Consider the following 21,015-nt stretch of genomic DNA (forward strand, 5'->3'; position numbering starts at 1 on the left):
CAGGCCCCATCTCCAGCAGTAATGCCCTGTCACTTGTACCACTACAGCTGGGCCATGACTTCTTCTTGACCCAGTCTTTCTGTGCTGCTTTATAGCAGAGAATTCAAGTTGAATTTCCTATTGGCACAGCTATTGAAACCAGCTGCATGGTGCTGAAAGGGGCATGCACAGGAGCACTAGAGGGGCTTTTTTTGGGCCTGGCAAGTTCCTGAAACATCTCATTCTCCCACTTCAGCTCAATTTTGTTGAGTATATGTGTTCTGTTGGAGGTTAGATGGATACAATAGTTATACTGCAGTCTTTGTACCAAAGAACTTACTAAAATTGAAGTCAACTAACAGGAAAGCTATCTAGTTATATTATTCTTTTATCAATTGTTAGGAAAGATGTAGTGCAGATCATTCTTTTTTTTTTCTTTTTTTAAAGAGAGATTTTTTTCTATAGTGCTCATGTGTTTACCAGAGAGAGAGAGACAGAAAGCGAGAACTCATTCCCCTGGGGAGCATGGCCACACTGCAGTCCCTTCTCCTCCCTTCTTCTCTTGGGATCTTGGACAATGCATGTACACGCACCTGGCTTGAGTTTCAAGCCACCAGGTCCAGAAGGAAAACCATGGTCGACTATGTGGGAGTCCAGGAACATAACCATTACATCTGCTGGTCCCCAGATCATTCTTAATTTGAGTTAGATGCTTCATGCTTGTTATCAGTGTTTCATAGAATTAAAATTTTGAGACTATGTTTCAGTATGAAGAAATACCTGATGTCTCTTTTCTCTTTTCAAATTGAAATAATAAAGAACTCATCAAAAAAAAAAGAAATACTCTTCTATATCCCCCCTAAAAAATAAGATTTGATGATATCTATATAAAGTATATGTATCACCTACATTAGTGAGAATAGGTAAGAAATAGCACCAGAAATTGACTTACCACCTAGACGTTGGCCAAAGAATGGTGTATTACTAGAAACCAAAACACTGGGAGAGGAGGGGAAATCAGTGTCAGTTTCACTAACTGATGGTGATGATGACAATGGTGGTAGTGGTGATGTGGATGATGGTGGTGATGATGACAATGGTGCTGGTGATGATGACAATGGTGCTGGTGAGGATGATGGTGATGACAGAATATTTAGTAGGCAAATTGCCTTGCACTGTGAGAATCCACACATGTTCATTATTTCATGTAATTTTCATTAAAATCCTTATGAAGCCAGTATTATTTTTATGTTCATTTTATAGAGGAAGATACTAGGACTTCAACAGATAACCATAACCAATGCCTCACAGCTTGTATAAGACAGAGGAGGAACTTAAATTGAGGTTGGTCTAACTGTTGTCAGTCCTCTTAATCCCAGCACTGTACCTAGAAGGCTATGAATGGGAGTGAGGTCAATGAAGAATTCTTCTCTAGGAACTCAGTAGCTCTTGGCCTCAGCAGAACCGCCAGGAAACCTGACCACTTCCAAGGGTTTTATGAGGGGAGATTTGCACGTGGACTAAGCAAAATTCTTTGTAAGAAATCCCTGGCCAGTGATACCATTTTCAGTCCTTCCAGAAGTGGAGGAAGATAAAATAAAAGCCATGTGTCACTTACTGATAGGAGTATATCCTGATAAATACATCATTGACTGATTTCATCATTGGGCAAACCTCACAAAGTGTACTTACACAAACATAGATGGCATAGCCTACTGCATACCCAGCCTATTATAATCTGCTGGGACCGCTGTCATCCATGTGGCCCATCATGGACTGAATCATCACTATATGGCACATGACTGTATGTGATTTCGATTCTGTGTTTCCTAAAGCTAATTTTGGTAGAGCTGCTCTGCCAGTAATCCTACTCTAGTCCATAGCAGTTTTAGACTGCAAAGCTGAAGCAGAGGAGAGTAACAGTGGGACTGCAAAAGGTGGATGTGATTCCTGATGCACAAGGGACATTTCATTACTAATTTCTGGCTGTGCAAATGAAAAGACTCCATCCTACAACTCAGAGGAGTGGAGCTTTCTAACCAGCATAGGAGCTTTTCTAGCAGATTCAAATGCCACTTGAGTTTGGCCTTCCATGAATTTTACCTTCAGTTTATCCTGTATCCACAGCCTATAAACACTAGTTATGCAGTTAGCATCCCATTAGACATATCCTCAAGATTTAGCAGAATGATTATCCAAAAGAGTAGCACATACCATAAAGTAATAAATGGCCTTGCTGAGATAGTTCTATCCTACAAATAAAAAAGGAAAGTAAAAAATTCAAATATATAACACCAGCAGATGGCATAATGGTCACATCACTGGACTCCCATGTAGTCGACTACAGTTCAGGTCCTTGACATGGCAGCTTAAAACTCATGCTGGGCACATGTGCCTGTGTATCCAGAATCCTGAGAGGAGAGTGGAGGAGAAGGGATTGTGGTGTGGCTATCCCCCCTGTCTCTCTGTCTCTTTGGCGAGTGTATGCACCCTATAGCAAAACCTCCCTAAAATAAAAAATAAAACATGCATGCAAAAATATCAAAGTCAATATATTACAATTCATTACCCACAGGTAATAAAAAATTTTTGTAATACTGAATATCTCTTCTTAGGGAAATAAAACCATGTATTGCTGCAATGCTATAAAAACAAAGAAATAAAACCCTGTATCAAAAAAAAAAAAAATTGTGGGCCAGCCAGTGGTATGGTGGTTGAAGTGGCTAGAGTCAACATAACCAACTGTGTAGTCTTAAACCCAGTGTCTTGGAAAACTCACCAGGCATATATGTGCATGTGAGTCCAAAATCCTAAGAGGAGAAGGGATTGCAGCGTGGCTATCCCCTTTGTGGGGTGATTTCTCACCACCCCACCCCACCTCCCAGTTCCTCTCCAGCAAGTATATGCACCCTATAGCAAAAACTAAAAACCAAACCAAACAAAAAGTAAATTCAAACAAACAATGGAGACAACATAGCTTATTCTAAGACACATAGTTTCACATTTTAACGTCTTTGAAATAGAATTTTTCTTCAGTGCTGATCTCTTACAAATACTTTCAGTCACAAAATGGTGGTAACAGATAATGCCCATTTTAAAACGTGAGCAAGAGGGTGTCATCTCCCTCGAATCTTGCTTACTTTCGGATCTTCACAGAATCCAAGAACCTCACCATAGACGCGTAGTTCAGTATGCTCTGGTCACTCACTGCTTCTTGACCTCATTTCCTCATTTCCCCTGCTTTTTCTTCACTCTGATACAGCCTTGTTCTTGAACATGCCAGGCATGCTTCTACCTACAGGCCATGCCCTGTGGTTTCCTCAGCTAGGAGGGCTTTTCTCACTGAGAACCCCATTGTTCACTCCCTCATCTACTTCAGAGATTTGTTCAAATGGTGCTTTCTTATTTAGGCTTTCCCTGGTCACCTTGTCTAAAATTGCACCTTAGCATCTCCTATCCACTTTGCTGCTTCACTTTTATCTTTAGCATCTAATGCCAGTTCATATGTCTCTTGCTTATAGTTTTGTCTCTGTGGTGGAGTATAAGCTGGGGTAAAGGCAGGGTTTTTTAATCTCTCACTACCAAATATTGGGGTTCTAGAATGCCTGGTTCAGAGGAGGCAGATAATGAATACGGGGAGAGCATCCCTTATCTGAAATGTTGGGGACCTGAAGGGTTTCATATTCAGAGTTTGAATATTCAGATTTTGGAATATTTGCATTAGATTGAGACATCTTTGGGATAGGACCCAAGTCTAATCATATAATTTATTTATGTTTGGGAACCAGCAGTTAGCGTAATGGCTATGTCGCTGGACTCCCACGTAGTCGACCGCGGTTCGTGTCCTGGACACGGTGGCTTAAAACTCACACCAGGCACGTGTGCATGTGTGCCCAAGATCCCGAGAAGAGAATGGAGGAGAAGGGATTGCGGCGTGACCATCCCCCCTGGGGGGTGATTTCTTGCTTTCTGTCTCTCTGTCTTTCTCTGTCTGGCGAGCGCACGTGCCCTATAGCAAAAACCTCTCCCAAAAAAAGAAAATTTATTTATGTTGTATGTATGTTTTGTACACACAGACTAAAACTAATATATAACATTTTTACAGTACACTGTAGATTTTGATTGTGACCTGTCACATAAGGTCAGGTGTAGGGTATTTCACTGTGGAGTCATGTTGGCTCCTGTCAGTCCTGGTCTCTTGTAGCTGGGAGGGCCTATGTGATCTTGAGGGCCCTTGGGTGTCTTGGTGACCATAACAGTGCTGTAGCTTCTCTTCAAATGGAAATGGCTTGGGGTCAACAAGTGGTGTAGTGGTTAAGGTGCTAGACTCCCACATGGCTGACCAGTTTGAGTCCCAGACCTGACAACTTGCTTTCTCTCTTTTCTCTCACTCTGTCTCTCTCTAATGTGTGCACATGCTGTATAACAAATTTTTAAAATAATAATAAATAATTCCTTATTTTTTTGTAATTTTCAACAGAAATGACAGTGGTATTGAGAGTGTTCATTCAACAGGATTTTCAGATCATCCAGTAGTTCAGTTTCCTTTATAAATAGTGAAAATGAAGCCCAGTTTTGAAAGACTTAACCAAGGTCAAGAGCTGATCTTTGGCCAGCGTAGAACTCTGTTTAACAGCCCTGACTGAACTCAGGGTTTTCACTTTGACTAGTACACACTGTACGTACTGGTGACTTCAGAGAAGGAGTTCTTAAGCTGGTTTGGCATAATGTTCATGTAATTCACCTAGCGGCAGAATATGTAGATCAGTTTCTCTCTCTCTGTGACCTACTTCAGCTTACAGAAGAAATTGGAAAACTTGAAGATAAAGTGGAATGTGCTAACAATGCTTTGAAAGCAGACTGGGAACGATGGAAACAGAATATGCAAAACGATCTGAAGTCAGCGTTTACAGAGATGGCTGAGGAGAACGTCCACTATTATGAACAGGTAACTAGTGACACTTCATATTGCTTCGTATTTAAAAAGTTCTATTCTTGTTTAACTTCACATCTGTACTGTGTTGAAAGAGTCTATTACAGAGCCAAGTGTTACATTCGAAAACCTCTTCAGTGGCTCCATGTGCCAGTGGGGTTACTGTTTGTTGTTTGTTCCCGCCTCACTTTATAGTTTTAGAAGGATTCGAATTCTTCTGAAGCAGTTTGTAATGCTTCCTAAGGGCTGCCCATAGTGTTTACCCCTCTGTCTTGCTTGTATTGTCAAGAGATTGCAAAGGAAGGATAAGAGCAGAGGTTTGAGAGTGCAGATCATCAGTTCAAGGCCTAGATTCATACTTCCCCTACTGTCTCCACCATGTAGCCATTTAAAAGTCATCAACAAGAGAGCAGGTTTCCTCGTACCCAAAGAACAACAAAATTTTTTGTTTGTTTAGGAAAGAATCTACTTGCCATTTTGCTTTTCAAATTATTATTATTTGTTTATAACATTTCTCCAGTGTTTTAAATAAGTTTGTTGTTGTTGTTGTTGTTGTTATTGTTGTTGTTTTTAAGTTTGTTTGTTTCTATGAGAAAGTGAGAGAGAGAGAGAGCCCATCCCCAACGGGGTCTTGACTCTGCAGGTTATCCCCAGCCATAAGCCAGCCTGAGATCATGGGCACACATGCAGCCGGCATTCTCAGGGAGGTCTCTGGATGTGAACTGGGAACCTTCCATGTGCGATTGCCTTACTGGGTATCATGTTTTACCACTGTGCCACCATCTGGCTCTTAAATAAATGCTATAATACTGTTCTTTTTTACCTAACATGTTCTAAGCATACTTTTTCTACAAAGTATATTTAAACACACATATTTAACCTGATCTCTGGTTGAATAATAAGTATATTAAATATATTAAATCGGTGTTATTGTGTGCTGTGTTTATCAAATTAAAGATAATTTTTTGAGTTATTCCTTTCTTCCATAAAAGGCAGAAAGAGAGAAAGACAAGCATCATAGTGCTGTGATTCCTCAACCCTCCCAGCCAGCCTGGATCATGGCACATGTGGCTGGCTTAGTGTGATAGGGGAACCGAGCCCACGATCTTTAACATGCACCCAGCCTTGTTTGAGCAGTGTTACCACTGCACTATCAAAATAGCCCATAAGGGTACTTTAAATGAAAATGTTTTGTTTTGGAAAATTAACTTATATTGATATTTTTCATTCTACATAAGTTCACTGAACCCCTACCAAGATACTATACAGGGCCCTGGATAGACCATAGTATGCAGAACACATTCTTTTTGTCATGTAGTTATAGCCAGAAAGAGAAATAGTCAACTAAAACAAGATCATAAGAAAGTGATATGAGTTCCAGTGTAGAAAGATACTGCAGGGGCATCTAACTGAACCTGAAAGAATTAGGAAGTTTCCTTACAGGATATATCTGAGACCTGAATAATACACAGAGGCTCAACAGATAAAGATGTGAGTGGCAGCGTTCTAGGCAAGAAAAACAATGCACAAAAGCCTAGAAGTGAGAAAGAACGTGTTCAAATTACTGATTTTTTTTCTTTTTTCTCTTTCGAAGAAGGAGGCGTAGAGGTAGAGTTGAGTTGAAAGATTAAGCCGAAGAGAGTGCCTTATGCATTTAGTCTTTCATCTTTCATTCTAAAGGAAATTGGAGCCATTGAAGAGTTTTCAGCAGGGAAGTGGCAATATTGGACTTGCCTTTTAGAAGGATCAATCTGGTTATATATGGGTCAGAGTGATGAAACTAGTTAGGAAACGGTTGTAACAAAAAAGGCAGAGATGTGAACTGACCTAGGGGTTTCATGGTTGTGGACTAGAGATTGCTGGATGGGTTCAGGTGATTTTTTTTTTGGACTGGCTAGAACTGGAAAGATCATTCTATCTCACCCTATCTTTCATCTGTATTACAACCTTAAGTAAATCCAAGTAACTAAAGGAATTGCCCATAGCTTCCAGATTTTGAATGATTTGAAATATTTCTATGTAATAAATGATATTTATCAACATAAGACTTTATTACCACTTAACTGTTTAAATTCACAGAAATAAGTTTGCCTCTTCTTTAGAGTAGAACCTTCCCACACTTAGCATTACAAAATTGTTATGACAATGTACTGAACTAATTTGTGAGAAGACGCTTTGAAAATTAACATATGTAATCATATATATAATTATGTAATAAAAAGTAGGGCATAAAATCATATGACATATGTATTTCATATATTTTCCTTTAAACAGTAAAGTATGCCACATTTTTTTTTTTTTTAGATTTGGATTTATTTTATTTTTTTAACAAAAAATGTTCAATTCCATAGAACTCCAACTAAAATGTTTTGATTTTGTCTGTACTTCTCACATAAATATGTATGTCTCTTATTCTTATAGATGAAATTAGTTTATACAAAACAATTTTCTTAGAAGGAAAGAAAAATTACCATCATTCTGTCATATTACAGATTTTGTTCATCACAGTAGTTTTTATCAATGTGTTATGTTTTTAACTCTCCCACACATAGATTATATTTCTAAATGATACTTAAAATATACCAAAGTACTGCATCTTAGATTTAGAAATTTGGAAGGATCATTTGTTTTCTTTTGTATAGCTTCAAAGGATGCCTATAGCTCTAGTTACTTGCTGTTTCCTCCCCCTCCACCAGGAAAACCTTTTTTTTTTTTTTAATTTTTTGCCCTAAAGTGTGTGCACTTGCTGGAGAGAGACAGTGAGAGAGAGAAAAAGTGAGACATCAACATCCACCCAGGAGGATGGCCATGCTACATTTCCTTTTACTCCATTCTCCTCTTAGATTTTGGATGCTTACACACGTACCTGTTGTGTGTTTTAGGCCACTGGTATAGGACTTGAACTATGGAGTCTGCCTTGTGGGATCTAGCACCTTAACCACCATGCCACCTGCTGACCCCATGAAAAACTTAACAGATTTGGTACATCAGTTCAATAAAACAAAACCAGAAAGTAAGAATCATTAAGTAATCCAGAAATCTTTTTTTTTTTTTTTGGAGAGATTTTCACTATAGGGCGCGTGTGTTTGCCAGACAGACAGAGAGAGACATAGAGACAGAAAGCGAGAAATCACCCCCCAGGGGGGATGGTCACGCCGCAATCCCTTCTCCTCCATTCTCTTCTCGGGATCTTGGGCACGCACGCACACGCGCCCGGCATGAGTTTTAAGCCACCGGGTACGGGACGTGAACCGCTGTCGACTACATGGTAGTCCAGCGACATAGCCTTGACGCTAACTGCTGGTTCCCAGTAATCCAGAGATCTTAATTAGCAGGATTGTGAAGCCTGGACAACAACAATCTGCTAATCTGTTAAATTTAGAATGTCTCAGATATACAAAGTTTATCTTTCCATTTCCATTATAATCTAATCATTTCCTAATGGAAATACTTTTTTCTCATCAGCATTTACATAGATAAATCCTCATGTCAATTCCTAGTGTGATAGATGAAATGGGATATCAGCATTTGCCTTTGGATTCACTTTTATGAAATGAAATGGTCACAGCTTGTTTATACATTAAGATTTAAATATCAAAGTGACAGGAAGATCAGATTATAAGTAAGAGTTATAGGTCTGTACCAGACTCAATTACTGTCATATTGAAATATACTTAGATGTCTAAATTTATTGGGAAACAGTTAAGTCCAAATGCAAATCTAATGTCTCCAGTTAAACTTTAAATAGATAAGATGAGGTTATTCTCATTTTCTCCTACATAGTTAATTATTAATTTATTAAGCCTTTTTTATAAAACAATAAGAGAACAATAAAACCAAATCCCCAGTTGAACACAGTGAATAATTTCAAAGTGCCTAAGAACCAAAGAAAATTATTTTCAGCTAATATGAAAGTATGTTGAAACAATAAAAAATGGCATGTTAACTTTCTTTTTTTTTTTTTTTTTTTAAAAAAAAAAAATGGCATTTTTATTTTTTTTTTTTTTTTTTTTTTTGAGAGGTTTTTGCTATAGGGCGCATGCACTCGCCAGACAGACAGAGACAGAAAGCGAGAAATCACCCTCCAGGGGGGATGGCCACGCCGCAGTCCCTTCTCCTCCGTTTTCCTCTTGGGATCTTGGGCACGTATGCACACGCGCCTGGTGTGAGTTTTAAGCCACTGGGTCCGGGATGTGAACCACAGTCGACTGCATGGGAGTCCAGCGACATAGCCATTATGCTATCTGCTGGTCCCCAAAAATGGCATGTTAGATAAAGCAGGTGGATGTTTTCTAATTGTTCCTTGGTTAGGTCCTATTTTTATTGCTGTCGACGCTAAAGGTGAAGAATGTTTGAGAGGAAATGATCCTTGGCAGTTGAATTGGAAGGTTGTCATCTTATGAAAACAACTGAAATATCATTGAGTTCTCCTAGTTATCTAGCGACCTCTTACAAATGGACTTTGAGAGCTTGTTTAGACTTTCTTTCTCTTTTTTTTTTTTTTTTTGGAGAGGTTTTTTTGCTATAGGGCGCCTGCGCTCGCCAGACAGAGAGAGACATAGAGACAGAAAGCGAGAAATCATCCCCCAGGGGGGATGGTCACGCCACAATCCCTTCTCCTCCATTCTCCTCTCAGGATTTTGGGCACGCACACACATGTGCCCGGCGTGGTTTTTAAGCCACCAGGTCCGGGATGCAAACCGCGGTCGACTACGTGGGAGCCCAGCGACGTAGCCATTACGCTAACTGCTGGTTCTCAAGAGAGCTTGTTTAGACTTTCTAGTAGGAACTTGTAGCTACCTAGCCATTGCTTTAGAGTACCTCTGAGTTTGGTAAAAATTATAAAAGAGAACAATTGCTTTTTGGAGAGATAGGTGCAAAAATACGGTGAAACATTTACCTTGTCCAGTGAAATCACCTTCATTGTTAAATAGATAACAGACATCAACTTTATATTCTTGCTTGAAGGCCTTTTGATTGACATTTTTTCTTTCTTTGTTTCTAAAACGTCAAGGATGGTAAGAAAGAGATCTTTGAAGTTTTGGCAAAGGATATCTTTTGTAGAGGGAGCTATGATCCAGCATATCTGTAGCACATAGCAGATTGTTTTAAATTTTAATTTTGCTATAGGTCTTTTCACTTGTCAGAGAGAGAAGGAGAAAGAAAGAAAGTGAGAAAGCTCTCCCCAGAAAGGATGCCCATGCTGCCATCCCTTCTCCTTTGTCCTCTTGGGATTTGGTTCATGCACACACATATCCAGCATGATTCTCAAGCTGCTGGATCCAGGACTTGAACCATAGTCAGCTATGTAGGAGTCCAGCATCTTAACCACCATGCCACCTGCTGGTTCTGGCCTTCCAGTTCTGAACATGTGCCTGCTAAGTTAGCATTTGTGAGTTCCTGCTATGATCAGGTCCTACCCTGTATGCTACATATGGTATTTCACTTGACTTTCTCTGTAACTCTCAGAGGTCGCTTACCCCCCACCACCCAGTCTAGCTGGCCTAAGTTTTCAGTAACGTTCATTTTGGCCAAATTTAACAGTTTGAGGTTAAGAAATATAGTACAGAAATATACTTTATGTCTTTGTGTTGTATATCTTAGCATTAATGGTAGATGTATTGAAATCCTTGTTTTACAACCTTAGTCTCCTGGTTATAAAGTTGATGCTCATTGAAAACAATAGCAACAAAAGTCAAGTACAATTGTTTATAAAAAAGAAATAAAGAATATACATAAAGAATATCCATAACCCTTTTTCCTAGAGAGTGGCACACTTAAATATAATTATAGAGGTCAGGTGGTAGCACAGTAGTAACACGAGTGAATCCACATGAAATTTCCTGAGTTCGCATCCTGGAACCTCCCTGAGCATGTCCAGTACCTGCAGGCTTGCCAGTGATCTGGGCTGGCCGAGACCAGGGTGGTTTGTAGAGTAAAGGATTCTGAGGTGTCTATCTATCTCTGTGTGTCTCTCTCAAAAACAAACAAACAAACAAACAAAAAAACAAATAAGCTTTAAATTCTTTAAAATAAATAAATATAATTACAGAAAAATAATTTGCTATTTTAAGATCAAACTATGAATTTTAAATTTTCTGAATGCATCGACATTAAAATACACACGTTTATTTATTTTGTGTCATAATGATTAAAGTGAATATGTATTATTTTTAGTTTCTTTTTTTACTGATTTTGCATACTTTTCTACATAGTGTAATAATCTTCATGTAATATATTATCTTGATTTGTCTTTATTAGAGTAGAGATTACTAGTAGTTGAATATTTGTTTTTTCCCTCTTTTTTGCCATCATTAATAATACTATTGAAATAATTATGAACATTAGCTTTTGAAAAACATTCTTGGTAAGAATTTCACAAAATAAAGGGATCTATCTTTATCAGATATTGAGTTAGGTATTTACAGAATAGTACTACAGATAATAAAAAAATGGACCACAAGATGGCGTTTGTAGCTAATGGGTCCTTTTGCAATAACTGCATGTTGTCATTTAAGTATTTTCAGTATTTGCAAGACCCAACTTACCTCTTCCGTTCTTGAAAACTAAATAAAGTAATTTTTAGAAAAGGAATGTGAAAATCCTGTTATTATAAAGTTATTACTATTTCTAAAATTATAAATTGGCAGATGGTATCAGAAGTGAATTTAGACTTTTCCAAAAATAAAATTTAATAAATGATTTTGAGCTATTGCAAAATAATAGAAATTGCTTTTCTCAGCCAATATCATTTCTAATTTCTTTCTGGATTAATTACACTCCAGAATTTCAAAATATATTGCTTCTGAAAGTTCTCATTCGTGTTTAAAATCTTAGAGTTACAAGGAAAAAAAGCAATTATAAATGTCACTCACCCATTGCCCTCATTTTAGGCATGGCCTGCATTTTTATACATGTTAAATATTTCTTTGATGTTATTGACTTAGTATAAAATGATTTCAATTTTGAACTTTGATATTTCCTTCGAAATGTAAGTAGTATTATCTGTGCCCAAGTGTATTTGAAACCATATTAAAAAAATTAGAGGACATTCAGTCATATTTACCATTGTTAGTTTATTAAAAGAGATGCAAGTCAATTAGCATGATACTCCCTGAAAGATGCTTTTAGATTAATTGGTAAAAGGTTAGAAGCACAAAAACTTTTGACTTACTATGGAAATTTCTTGTTTTAAAAGAAATACATGGTAAGGTTAGGCTTTTAAACATCATTGTTACTGTTTTTAGGCAAATTTCTAGCTATTTTATTATCATAGAGAAACATAGATCATACTTTATGAATGAAGAAAAAGTTAATATGATAATTTGAGTGAAACTAAATTTTCTATCAGCTGTTTCCTTGAGCAGGTCAAAGGCATTGCCCATAGAGCTGTCAAACATTATGCAGGTATTGTCACATAGTGGCGAAGAGTATGAGCTTTAGAAGGGCATCACTTCTGACTTTGAGCTAAGTGACTTTGAGGACTTTTCTTAATTTCAGTGAGCCTCAGAACACTCATCTATGAAGTGCTGAAAATAATAGTGCCTACCTCAGGTCTGTTTTGTTATTAAAATACAAATGCATATATATATATATATATATATGCATTTATCTATATAATGGAATACATGCGAAGATGAAACAAAACCCTTAGAAGCAAAGTTGAATACTCTCATAGAATGGCCAGACATAAAATATTTTTAAGTTTTCATGCTCATAAGTATCTTTCTAGTAATTCCAACCAGAATTTCCTTGAAGGTGTTAATTTACTTGAACCTGAAATACCACAATAAAAGAAGTAGGTGTCAGAGCTGCCAAATAAATAAACGAAGTACTTAACTCAGTATCTAGCACATAATGAACACTCAATATATGTTCTTAACTCAGTATTAACACATAGTAAGCATTCAATAACTGTGGCCTACCCTCTCTATCCTCTCTCTCTCTGGTGACCACACATTTCCTATAGCAAAATATATAAATAAATAGGTAGGTAGATAGATAAAATTCTTTCCACTGTATAAAAGAAAGGCATCTCATTTTGATGGCCCAGTGAGTCGTTATATGTACCCTGGTGGTAATTTAGGACATTTGTTATTCTCCATCTGTTGATATATAAATATTGGCTGTTTCACTTTTGAGATTTGTAGTATCATTAACATGTTTCAACTATTTAAGCTTCAGCTTTCTCTTCTATTAAATAGGATTCTTATGAATCATTATGAGACTTACAGAAGATGACATATAGACAACTATTATAATTCCTAACCAAGTATTCATATCAATCTCTGGCAGTTGTAACTTCTGTTGCTGTTTTATGTTAATTTTATATAATGTTCTGTATTTCAAAACATGTGAATCTTCTTTCTGTCTCTGGTGTGGGGGATGGTAAGGCAATAGTTAAATAGTTCATTTGTCTCTTTTACTGTGTTTCACTGTCCTTTACGGTACTTACTTTAGAAATGAAAATGTTCATTCTCTCCACTAATCATCATTGATGGCTACTAAATATCTTACTTAGACCTTTATTAAACTAGCATCTCTGAAGCTGAAAATGACAATGATAGACGTTTGTTCAGTTATGGACTAATGTCATCTTTGGTGCAATTTGGATTACTTCTTTGACAGGAATTCTAAATAGAGAAGATTGCTCAGAATTTCATTTTGAATGTTACCTTGAGAACGTTTAGAAGTTTATTTAAATGATAGTTTGACAGAATTATTAAAAAGATATGATATCTTCTGAAAGCGGTAATTGCTTTGGGCTGCCCTGCAGGGTTAACAGATACTAGATTGTGTGTGGATTCACAGAGACCACATGTAAAGTAGGCTGGTCTCTTATCAACCCTCCCAACCTTATTAACAGTTTTCTTTGTTTTATAAACTTGGTGAATAGTTTTTTGTTTTTTTTTTAAGTTATGCTTTAGTAATTTTAGGTTTTATTCTTTTTGAATGTGCTGAAAGATTTGTATTTATAAAGCAGAGGTAAAATTTATAACAGCTATCATTTATTACATATCTGCATCTGATATTAACTAGGGTTTTGTATGATAGATGTACTTCCTCAGGTTTTAGGAGTTCTCATCTATTCTTTTTTCTCTTTTAATTATTCATTTTATTTTATTTATTATGATAATCATGGTTTAATTTGTTATAAGGCACATGTGGTTCCCAGAGAGAGAGAAAGAGAAAGAGAGAGAAAACAAACAGCCAGGTCTGGGACTCACAGTTGGCCATATATAAGTCCAGTTTCTCAACCACCATGCTACCTGTTGGCCCCAAAGCTATCATCTATTCTTAATTTTATATGTATATATAAATCGGGAATAGATACTGGAAAATTTGACAAAGCATTGGACAAATGCTTTCTGTAGCTATTGCAATAGTATTGGATTCGATATAATCAATTACATTGATATTCAAATATTAATCCAATCTTGTATTCCTGAGATAAACCCTATTTAGTAATAGTATGTAATTCTTTGTATTGATTGCTAAATTTGATTTACTAAATATTTGTTTATAATTTCTATATGTTTATGAGGAATATAGGCATATTTTTTTTCTCTCGTATGTCTTCAGTTTGGGTAAATTGGAAAATATTTAATTACAAATCCAAACTCATTCAATTTATCTGTTTCTTCTAGAGTGAATTTTGGTAGTTTGTGTCTTTCAGGGAATTGATTCATTTCATCTATATTGTCAAATATTGATAAGTGGGCATTAAGTGCTTTGTAATATTTGCTTTTTTCCTTCAGTAGAATCTGATCTTACAGTTCTTACTCCTGATCTCACTTGTTTTATGGATCAATATGATTTAAAGTTTATTTAATTTTTTTCACCACCCGGTGGGCTCACCAGAGAGAGGCAGATAAGAAAGGGAGAAGAACAAGCACCTCCCAGTGGCGTGTGGTCAAGCCACAGTCCATTCTCCTCTGTTTCTCCATCCTGTCTGAATTTTGTGCCTGTATGCACACACACCTATCTTGATTTTTAAACCACCAGGTATTCAAACTACTTGGTTGGCTATGTAGGACCCAGCTCCCTTAACTACTAGGCCATGGGGCTGGCCCCACAAATTTAATTATCAATCTTCCCAAAGGTTCAACATTTAATTTTATTGATTTTCTCCCTCTCTCTCTTTTTTTCCATTGATTCTCATTTTGATCTTTTCTTTTCGTTTCTCTCCTGCTTACTTTGGATTAAATTTGTTCTTTTTTAGTTTGCTAGGTAGAAACTAAAGTCATTGACATAAGACTTTTCCTCTTTTCTAATGCAGTCATTTAGTACTATAAATTTCTATATGTTACTTTAGTGGTGTACCAAAACTTTTGATATATTGTGTTTCATTTTTATTCAGTTCAAAATACTTCTAATTTCTCTTTTGATTTCTCCTTCAACATAAGGAATTACTTGTAATTGTCCTACATGGATTCTAAATGTTTGGGGATTTTTCAGATGTCTTTCTATGACTGATCTCTAATTTCCATTATACTTAGAGTATATACTTCATATAACTTGAATCTCTTAGAATTTATTGAAGGCCCAGCCTGTGGTCTGGTAGTTAAGGCAGCTGGATTCCACATGACCAACTGCATAGTTTGAGTTTTAGATCCCATGGCTTGAAAAATATGTTGAGTAGGTGCATGTGCATACCCAAAATATCCATAGAAGGCAGAAATGGAGAAGGGATTGAGGCATCATCATGCCATGAGGGGTTGTTTTCTTGCTCTCTCCCTCTCTCTCATTCTCTCTATCTTTTGAGTACATGTGCCCTCTGGCAAGTTAGAAAGGTGGAAAATAAAAAAATAAAAATTTTTGAGACCTTCTGTGTGGCACCAAATATGGTCTATTTTGGTACATGTTATAGGTATAATGAGAGAAATGTATATTCTCCTTTTGTTCTGTATATATGAATCAGGTCAAGTTGATAGATAGTATGGTTCAAATCTTCTATACTTTGCAGATTTTCTATCCATAGATTCTTTAAAAAAAAGAATTATTCATTTAATTGTATTTACTATTATTATTTTTCAATTTGACTAGAGAGAGAAAGAGCAAGCTACCAAGTTGGGTATTTGAACTGCAGCTGGCCATGTGGAAGTCCAGTGCTTTAACCACCATGCCACCTTCCAGCCCCATCTGTCCATAGATTCTATCAATTCTTAAGAAAGTGGTATCAGAATTAGATATAATTGCAGATTTGCCTTTCTCCTTGCAATTCTGTCTGTGGTTGGCCATGGAGCCAACCACATCCCCCCAAAAAAAAATCGTTTTAACTTAACCTATATGTGTTCTCAAATTGAAGATTGTTTAAGAAATGTAAACAGAGTCAGTTGGATCTTGTATTTTATTCAGTAGACAGCCTGCATCTCTCATGGTCTTTTACACTTGAATAGATTATTGCTATGGTTGGGTTGGCGTCTGTTAGCTTGCTGTGTTTTTATTTGTCCCACCTGTTTATTGTTCCCATTTTCCTCTTTCTGTTTTTTTTTTTCCAGATTAATAGACAATTTTGCATGATTTCATTTTACATCTTTTATTGGCATATTAAGCATAACTTTTATTATCTTAGTGGTTACTTTCAGGTTTATTATATGCATCTTAAATTTATTGTCTACCTTCAAATAATAAACCATTTCACTTATCAGGTAAGAACCTATAATTATAGTTTTTCATTCCCTTTCACTGGGCTTGTATGCTATTTTGATCATACATTTTATTTACACAAATATTAAATGATGCACAGGATGTTACTATTTTTCATTAAATGGCCAGTTATATTTTAAATAAATTTAAGTAATAAGAAATGTATGTATTATAGTTGCAATGTCTAGTGTTCTTCATTACTTTGTAAAGAACTACTTCTATCTGATCTTATTTTCTTATTTTCTTTCTGCCTGAGGGACTATATATTTTTTTTCTTTTTAAACATTTCTGGTAGTATTATCTACTGGTGATAAATTTCATAGCTTTTATTTCTGGTAATATTATCTACTGGTGATAAATTTCATAGCTTTTGTATGTAAGAAAACGTCTTTATTCCAGGTTTATTTTTGAAGGATATTTACCTAGGCATAGGATTCTAGGTTGGCAGTATTTTTTTTTCTTTCCCTGGTTTAAAATATTGTTCCTCAGTCTTCCTGTGCTTCCATTATTTTGAATGGAAAATGCTGTCCTTCTTACCTTTTTTCCTTTAGATATGACATCCTTTTCTTCTAGCTTCTTTAAATAATTTTTCCTATATTACCAGTTTTGAGCAATTTCTTTATAAAGTGGCTTGATGTACTTTTCTTCATGTTGCTTGTATCTGAGGTTTGTTGAATTCTTGGGATCTTACAAAACAGAAATTTGCTTTCTCATACTTCTGGAGCCTAGTGGCCCAAGATCAGAGTGTGAGCAGATTGGTTTCTTCTAAGGTCTCTCTCCTTGGACTGCAGATGGCCTCATTTTGCCATATCCTCACATAGCTTTTCCTATTTGTGTACATCCCTGGCACCTCTCGATATATCCAGATCTCTTCTTCATATAAGTGCCCAGCCAAGATAGTCTGGGACCCACCCATATGACTTCATTTTCCCTTATTTCCTCTTTAAAGGACCTGTGTCCAAACGCGGTTATGGGCTGAAATGCTGGGGGTTTGGGCTTCCATGCTTAGATTTGGAGAACACAGTTCAGCTCATAAACTCTTATGGTCATCCTGGGGCTCACCTGAATGTTTCTTATCTCAGCGACCACTGTCCTTTGTTTTCTAATGTACAGAGTCTTGAACACTGATTTTGTGTCTTTTCTGTCTGTCTGTCTGTCTGTCTGACTGACTGAAGCAGAATAATAAATCTAGTCCCTGATTCAGAACCTTGGTCAGCGACCGAAGTCCTGAGCCTGAGTTCTTGATCCCTGCTTTGCACTTCTTTAAGTCGCCCTTTCACAGACATGCAGATTTCCAGGGCTTACCTTCTGCTCATCTTTCAGTCTCAACTAGTGAGCCCATCTATGAAAAAACATGCGGGACACTCTGGTCTGACTTAGGCGCTACCATTGTTTACTCCCATCATCCTCTCTAACTTCATAGACCCTGGCATTGATTGTGTTTGTTTCCTTGTGCTTCTTGCTACGTCATCGTTTATATTTGGACAAGGGCTATGCCCCAGCACCTATCCTAACACCTGCCATACAGTAAGAACTCAAAAATATTTGTCGAGAACATGAATGTTTTACGTCCAACCCTCACCTCCCAAATCTTGCATGTATAGTTGGACAGTTAGAAATAATTAAGGGTTCAAAAATGGGAAAATACAGTAAATGTGAAGTCTTTCATGAGTGTAGACTTGTTGATATACTTAAAGACATCCTGGGCTATGCAACAGGAGGTCACTAGGTCTTGGTGGTTCCTGTAGTAGCCACCTAACTTGATCTTCTTTCCTAACCTCTCCACCCCTCCCTCATTCTGTTTTTTATTATTCCTTTGAGTTAGTTATTACTATTATGTGTATATATATGAGAAGTAGAATTTCAGAAAGTGAGTCATTTACTGGAAGGTAAATACAACTCCAGAATGGATTCATGACAGTGACTATGGTTTTGGATTGTTATTGGCCCCAGTAACCTCCAAGGTTTCTATTTTTTTTTTATTTTTATTATTTTATTTAACTTTATTTAGTTATTTGTTTTTATTTGACTAGAGAGGGAGAGAGCAAGAGAGAGAGCGGGAAAGTGAGGAAGCAAGCGCCAGGTTTGGGACTCAAACCATAGTCAGCCATGTGGGAGTTCAGCACCCTTAACCACGATGCCTCCTGCCAGCCCTCCCTGTAAAACGTTTTAAAGCAAAAATATCCCTTAAAGTCTTGATAGACTTGACTATTCTAAAGAGACCAGCTTTATTCAAGGCCTGAATTTTAAAATATATATATTATAAAACAGATATCCACTATTTTGCCCAGTGATTTGTTGGATAAGTTTCACTCAGTATCTTTTTCTTATTTGACAATTCTATTTTTCAACAGTGTTTTCTACTGTTCTCATACATATATATTGTAGTTTAGACAAATAGACCAATGTTAATTACTTCAGCTGTGAAGTAAATTATATGGAAAAATACATGTTTATAGCAATCTATTCACTATGGGAAAAAACATTTTTCTCTAATTAATTTTAGCTCAAGCTGAATATACATTAGAGTAAGTATGTTTGAGGAGAATCCTAAATATGCACGGACATGATGCAAAATTCTGCTGTTGATGGACTTCTTACAGATAAATTCCCAAATCTAGTCTGCCAGATCAGCCGGAGGCAAATCAAGCCAGCCGCATTTGTGTCTGTGCCTCCCACCGCCTCAGTCCCTTCCAGTCCTTCGGTACTTCCTGTGGCATGTCAGTGACCAGATCTCACCCCCAGGAGCAATGGATCCCAGACTGTAGGAACTATTATTATTTCGTGCACTTGCTTTTTGTTAGGCATTCTGCATAGAGATTTACAGAGATTGCATAAGTTTAATTTTCACAATTGCCCTCATTGTAAGTACTATCATTAACCTAATTGATAACCAAAGCAACTCTATTAAAGGTTAATCGACTTTCCCAGTCAAACTCACACTGGATGAGGTGGGGTTCGAATCTGACCGAGGCTGGTCCAGCTGGTGGCCTGTGGGTAAGGCAGCTGAATCCCACATGATCGACTCTGCAGTTCAAGTTCTGAACCTGGAGGCATGAAAAGCAATTTGGGGTCATGTATGTGCATGCCCCAAATCCCAAAAGAATGAAGAGATGTAGGAGAAAGGTTGCAGCGTGACCATGCCCCATGGTGGTTCTCTGTTCCCTCTCTTTCTCTGTTTCTCTACCTCCAGCCAGCACACGTGTCCTCTGGCACAGTTAAAACAAAGCTGTGACTGAGGCATGCTCGGATCATCACTGCTCTGTCTGAACGCCTAATGCCTGCCTCTCAGATCCAAATGGATCCATACTTTTCTCTATGTCGTAGAGCTCTGCTTTCTCCCGGCACCTGGGAAATAGCATATTATTTTAGCACACTACTCTGTGATAATCTTTTAACTTTCAGTGTTTTCCTTCTATTTAACAATAGCCTCCCTCTTTTAAGAATTAAAACGTGTAGAAAATGACAAGGATGCTGACAAACTGATGGGAAAAGAGGAACAGGACAGACTGCTACAGGAGCAGATCTGCCAAGATGCGTTGATCCATTTAATGCCAAAAGCGAACTGCCATCCTCTCACGGTGTGTTTCCATTATCAGTGCCTTGCCACATGGGAGTCATTCCTGACATCACAGACTGACCTCCACTTGGAGGAAGCCTCTGACGAGAAGCCGTAATTACACCGAGGACTTCTGTGTGATCTTCGGCAGACAGAATCTCTCAACCAAAGTTTCTTTCTGGATCGGCCACGCCCTTTATGAAGTGGATGAAAAATGTTTCACACTACCTGGAAAACCAACAACTTGAAAACTCAGGTATTCCAGGTCGTTGTCATGGCTTTGGAGATATACCTGTATCTCGCTATATAGATGCACATCTATATAGAGAAAGATTTAGCTTAGTTTTAATTATGTCTTTAAATTTGTGTGCCAATAATTGCATATAGAAATTTTTTTCTTAAATATTTGTCTGTGGAAGATGACCTTTTAAATATGTTATAAAGATGCAGTTTTAATAAAAAATTTTAATATAAGAGTGCTGAGTGTGGTATGTTCTTTCATTTCAGTAGCTAAAGCTCCTAAGAAAGATTCTAATACGAACTCAACATATGTTAACAAGTATATTCTGCATCCACATATATTTCATCAGTTTCCTCTAAAGCACTATTTACTTAGATATTAGAAATTTAAAGTCAATACAAAAGAATGATTTAACATTAATTAAACCTTAAGGATAACTCCTCAGAAGTTTGCTGTTAAGAGTTAAGAAGTTGAGGGCCAGTAAGTAGCTTGGTGGTTGAAGTGCTGCACTCCTATATGGCTGACCTTGGTTCGAGTCACTGACCTGATGCTTGCTTTCTCACTTTCCCACTCACTCTCTGGTGAGTGCACATGCCTTAGAGCAAATTAGAAAGAAATAATAATAGTAAAATAATTCTTAAAGAGAGTTAAGTA

General features: G+C 37.0%; 1 protein-coding gene across 2 annotated transcripts in view; it reads left to right on the plus strand.

The window, feature by feature from the left end:
- SNX7 (sorting nexin 7) overlaps positions 1–20,585 on the plus strand; it is a 92,802-nt gene extending 72,217 nt beyond the window's left edge. For both annotated transcript variants that reach the window (XM_006169016.3, XM_027768499.1), the window contains exons 8-9: positions 4,775–4,927; positions 20,161–20,585. In XM_006169016.3, coding sequence (XP_006169078.3) covers positions 4,775–4,927; positions 20,161–20,238 — 231 coding nt within the window. In that variant the 3' untranslated portion in view covers positions 20,239–20,585. The remainder of the gene's footprint in view (positions 1–4,774; positions 4,928–20,160) is intronic.
- Positions 20,586–21,015: the final 430 nt, after the last annotated feature.

This window comes from Tupaia chinensis, unplaced genomic scaffold, assembly GCF_000334495.1.
Source record: "Tupaia chinensis unplaced genomic scaffold, TupChi_1.0 Scaffold146687_1, whole genome shotgun sequence".
NCBI classification, from domain to species: Eukaryota; Metazoa; Chordata; class Mammalia; order Scandentia; family Tupaiidae; genus Tupaia; species Tupaia belangeri.